Genomic DNA, 5,160 nt, shown 5'->3' with positions numbered 1-5,160 from the left:
GGTGAACGAGAATGTTCTGGAAAGTGATTTTGAGCCTCTCTGTGATGGTACCACGAGGCGTCGCTCACTAGCGGATCTCATACTTCTGGAGGGGATGTAGATTCGTAGTAGTGAGTGGAAGTAGGGGGGTGCTGAGTCTGTGGCTGTTCTATATGCAAGCATCAATGTCTTGAACTTGAGGCAACCGGTAGCCAGTGCAAGGAGATAAAGAGAGGTGTAACATGGGCTCTTTTGGGCTCGTTGAAGACCAGTCGTGCCGCTGCATTCTGAATCATTTGTAGAGGTTTGATTGTGCTTGATGGAAGTCCAGCCAGAAGAGCATTGCATTGCAACTTTCATTGGTAATGCATATCACAGGCTATTCCACGAACTCACACCATCCACCTTATTTTTCCCATAAAATCGTGCACGGTCATTTGTAAATGTGTCTGGCTTCCGGTGTCATCCGCTTCCTCTATTTTCAGCTGTAGCAGACATTGTATAAAACAGCTCGTTTTGCTACGTGATATTGCAAACTAGTGTCTCCTACCATATTATTTAATGTATTGTCTTAATTATAAACACACTGGTTTGTAGCGCAAACAGTTTTACCATTTAGCTACTGCACTTTGTTATTCTTCTCGTTATTTCGCAACTTTCATTGGTAATGCATATCACAGGCTATTCCACGAACTCACACCATCCACCTTATTTTTCCCATAAAATCGTGCACGGTCATTTGTAAATGTGTCCGGCTTCCGGTGTCATCCGCTTCCTCTATTTTCAGCTGTAGCAGACATTGTATAAAACAGCTCGTTTTGCTACGTGATATTGCAAACTAGTGTCTCCTACCATATTATTTAATGTATTGTCTTAATTATAAACGCACTGGTTTGTAGCGCAAACAGTTTTACCATTTAGCTACTGCACTTTGTTATTCTTCTCGTTATTTCCCTACAGCGACTAATGAATCGAAAGTCCCACACATTCAAAGAAAACAGCTTAGGCCTAAACAGTAAGGTTCATTATTACAATGCGAGCACTGAAGTTTTTGTTGTTGTTTGTCGTTTCAGTCTCCTTCTTCATTTCCTCCCGTCTGTTTCATTGTGACAGACCTGGCGAACATCTGCATTCATTTGCCACTGCCGTATGCAGGACTCGACGGGTTTATTTTACAACATCTGTAAGTGGGAACACCGGCATGTAAGTGCGCTTGAGTGGGAGAATAAAGCTCTCCAGTGCGCTTGGAGACACCGGAGGAATTCTTTACTTTGTGTTGCGCCTCAGGGGAGTCTCTGAGACTCCTCTTCACGGCCCTGCTCTTCAGACACAGGTGCTCCGCTGTTTGTGTTTTTCACTGTTCTTCCAGCCACTCGTGGTTACGTGTCTTTGTTTTGCTCTCTCACACACACATCTCTCGGCCTCCAAAACAAACACACAACTGCAGGATGGCTCGAGCACTTGCGCACAGCCCCCCGAAACACAAAAACATTATGCTAATGAGGCAGGCACAGCTGTTCCCTTCTTTTCCCTTTCTCTTTCTTTCTTTCTTTCTTTCTTTCAACAATAGTCGCTTAATTTCTCCCATTCCTTTAAAGAGCCGCCAAGCAGAAACAGTTAATGTAAATATAAGCCTGCGGGAAGTTCCAATCAAACTACATTACATAGAGTGTAAGTGGTGTTAATTTGAGAAGAAAGACCAAACAATTTTTTGCACGAATTATCTAAATCTATGAGATTTTCTGGATTAATCTGTATCAACAGCTGTAAAACACCAATATAAAGATCATATTAATAATACACAGACCAATGATGCACCAAGTTTGTGCTTGTTTTCATTCAAACTTGTGTGAGTTGTGCTCAGACACCTGTTGTTAGCAGCAGTTAACCTCAAGATGAGTCAGTCAACCTTCACAAACACTGAGCCTCTGCCACTGTCACTAAATCATTTGCTTTAATATCTCAAATAAAAGTTAGCAGCACCAAACAGCTCTCAGTTTTCGGAGTGCATTGGCCAGAAGGTAAGAAATATACATGTTATTATAGGATCAATATTATTCTAAGACTATATATGAAATATTTATAAATGTATGTGATATTTAGTGCCTTATAGAGCAAAATGAAATAAACACCTAGGTAATTACCATTTTTATAATATAATTATTATAAATATATAGTTATTTAAAAGCTTCTTATCTTTATTTTTGTAGTGTAGCTCTAGTGTTGACAGCCAGAGCTTACACACTTTTTTAATAAGATTTATCTTGCGAATTCGACTATATAAAGACATTAAAACGAATCTAATAAATGTAAAAATTAGTTCTCATGAGTTCTCAAATGAGCGTTCATAAAAACATCTCAGACGTACCCTTTTAATGTAGAACGAGAAACGCCCGTTTCGCACTGGATGCTGGGTAATGTAGTTTTATTGCGAGCTTAACGCGATTCTCTAAGAGAAACAGGAATGAGGAAAACTACAACCTGTTCCTATGGGAATGTTTCTGTGTTGTCAGGGAAACAGGGAAAGGGATATTTGTTTCCGCGTTTTTTTAATTATTTATTTATTTTTAGTTTGATTTCAAAAAAATATCTTTCCATCCTACTCTTAATATTATGCTAGTCCTAATCCATTCTCGAGCTGTGCAATTTACATGAAATTTCTTATGTAATATTTGACAAAATGTTTAGATTCTACAAATATTAAAATTAATAAAAAATTTATGTTTGTTTTTCTTTTATATTTTACACAGTTCTCTGCAAAAAGATGACCTTACAGCCTCTGACTGCTGTGAACTGTGCTGGCCTTCTGCAACCAGGCTTCTCCTTATTAGAGCTGGAGGGTGATGTTTATCTCTTTGGTCAAAAGGGCTGGCCAAAACGCTCATGTCCAACTGGAATATTTGGTGTACGCATAAAAAACGGAGAACTTAAGCTGCGTGCCATTTCATTTTCAAACAACTCAAGTTATCTCCCTCCCCTCCGATGTCCTGCAATAGCTCATTTTGAGCCTCATGATGGCAGTCCTGAGTGTTACCTCATTCATGGTGGCCGAACACCCAACAATGAGCTGTCCTCAAGTCTCTACATGTTAAGTGTAGACAGCAGAGGATGTAATCGCAAAGTCACATTTTGCTGTCAAGAAAAAGAGCTGGTTGGAGATGTTCCTTGCGCTCGATATGGCCACACCCTCAGCGTGATCCTTAGCCGAGGGAAGACCGCCTGCGTTTTGTTTGGCGGCAGGTCCTACATGCCCCCCACCGAAAGGACCACGGAGAACTGGAACAGCGTGATGGACTGTCCACCACAAATCTTTCTTATTGACCTAGAGTTTGGTTGCTGTACGGCCCACACCCTCCCTGAGCTCACGGACGGCCAGTCGTTTCATGTAGCTCTTGTAAGAGAGAACTGTGTCTACTTCCTGGGCGGTCACATCCTCAGCTCTGATTGCAGACCACCTCGTTTGATCCGTCTAAGTGTGGAGCTTCTCCTAGGAAGCCCTGTCCTCACCTGTACTGTGCTTCATGAAGGTCTCGCCATTACCAGCGCCATAGTTGCTCCCATTGGCTATCATGAGTACATAGTTTTCGGCGGCTACCAATCTGAGACTCAGAAGTGCATGGAGTGCACATACATTGGCCTGGATGATGTCGGAGTCCACATGGAGCCTTGCAAACCTCCGCAGTGGACCAGCGAGATAACCCACAGCCGTACTTGGTTTGGTGGCAGCCTATGCAAAGGAAGTGCCTTGATTGCAATCCCCTCAGAAGGAAACCCAGCCCCACCAGATGCTTACCATTTCTACTGGGTGAGCTTCCAGAAGGAACAAGATGGAGAAGCATCAACTCAGGGATGCAGCCAGGAGTCCACTGATTTTGAGGATTCTGCACCTTTGGAAGACTCTGAGGAGCTCTACTTTGGCCGAAAACATCATGAGCTGGAGTATAGCAGCGATGGAGAGTGTGACACCTACAATGAGGAGGACGAGGAGAATGAATCTCAGACAGGCTATTGGATCAAGTGCTGCCTTACCTGCCAGGTGGACCCCAACACCTGGGAGCCCTACTACTCAACTGAGCTCACCAGACCTGCCATGATCTTCTGCTCCAAAGGTGAAGGTGGACATTGGGTTCATGCCCAGTGCATGGAGCTCCCCGAAAGCCTTTTGCTTTGCCTCTCTCAAGACAACAGCAAGTACTTCTGCTTGGATCACGGAGGCCTGCCCAAGCAGGAAATGACTCCACCACGTCAGATGTTGCCAGTAAAGAGAGTCCCAATGAAGATGACCCATCGCAAGGCTCCAGTTTCGATGAAAATTACCCCAGCTAAGAAGAGCTTTCTGCGAAGACTTTTTGACTAAATTGTTGTTGTTTTGTTGGTTTTATATCAATAACAATGTTTCAATTGTGTTAATTGTATAACAATGTGTTTTAATTGTGTTTTATAACAGAACATTTAAGAAGTGTGTTTTTCATAGAAACAACTGAAATGTATTGTCAATTGAATGACTATGCTTAGTGCAATTTTAAGAAACTAATATCATTTCTTTACAAGTCTTGTTTATTATTGATAAGCTGATGATTTATTGCTTCTTTAAAATGTGGGGGGAAAGCTTGTAGAGTGTGTTTTTCTGCTTAAATAAAGAGAAATCCTTTAAATGGATTATATTTTATGTCTGTTTTTATACTATACACACACACACATACATACATTCGTACACCTAAACATTCATGCATATGTCAGATGTCTTAACTACTTTGTTTGTCTTCAGTTACATACAATACAATAGGACAAAAAAGTTCTCAATTGGATTGGATTTTAGGATTTTTTATTTATTTTTTTGTTATTTTACCAAAAGGAAAGTAAAAATTTAATTTCTTACAAAACAATTATATGCAATCTCTTAAAGAAGACAACGTATGAATTCATGAATTACAACAATCACTGTAATGCTCTTGCACAATGAAAGAAAAAAATAACAATGGGCCAAAAACATTACCAGTGCCTTTGTGGTCTACAAAACAATAATTTTTTTACATTTATGAACTGTGCAATGCAGTGTTTTATTTCAAACAAAAAAGAACATAAAGCAATTTAAATAGACGCTTGAAATTGTCACTTGAGATTATATAGTAATATAGTAAATATAGTATATAGAGATTGTATTATATACTATTCAGCATT

The 5,160-nt window shown here is 40.4% G+C and overlaps 2 protein-coding genes across 2 annotated transcripts in view; one reads left to right on the top strand and one right to left on the bottom strand.

Annotated features, from left to right (window-relative positions):
- LOC107564619 (uncharacterized protein C11orf74 homolog) overlaps window positions 1-2,376 on the bottom strand; it is a 23,803-nt gene extending 21,427 nt beyond the window's left edge. Inside the window, exon 1 of the mRNA XM_016249746.1 lies at window positions 2,348-2,376. The gene's annotated coding sequence lies outside the window, so the exon portion shown is untranslated. The remainder of the gene's footprint in view (window positions 1-2,347) is intronic.
- Window positions 2,377-2,733: 357 nt separating this feature from the next.
- On the top strand, window positions 2,734-4,336 carry LOC107564623 (V(D)J recombination-activating protein 2-like). Its single transcript, XM_016249750.1, has one exon. The coding sequence runs from the start codon at window positions 2,744-2,746 to the stop codon at window positions 4,334-4,336; it is 1,593 nt and encodes a 530-aa protein (XP_016105236.1). The 5' UTR covers window positions 2,734-2,743.
- The last annotated feature ends 824 nt before the right edge of the window (window positions 4,337-5,160 follow it).

Source organism: Sinocyclocheilus grahami, unplaced genomic scaffold, assembly GCF_001515645.1.
Source record: "Sinocyclocheilus grahami isolate Dianchi unplaced genomic scaffold, SAMN03320097.WGS_v1.1 scaffold950.1, whole genome shotgun sequence".
In the NCBI taxonomy this organism is placed as follows: domain Eukaryota; kingdom Metazoa; phylum Chordata; class Actinopteri; order Cypriniformes; family Cyprinidae; genus Sinocyclocheilus; species Sinocyclocheilus grahami.
Note: the sequence above shows the minus strand (reverse complement) of the source record. Positions and strands in the feature narration are given on the sequence as shown.

What these genes read in the sequence shown, in the direction of transcription:
- LOC107564623 (XM_016249750.1), top strand. Translation starts at nt 2,744, where the DNA reads ATGACCTTACAGCCTCTGACTGCTGTGAACTGTGCTGGCCTTCTGCAA.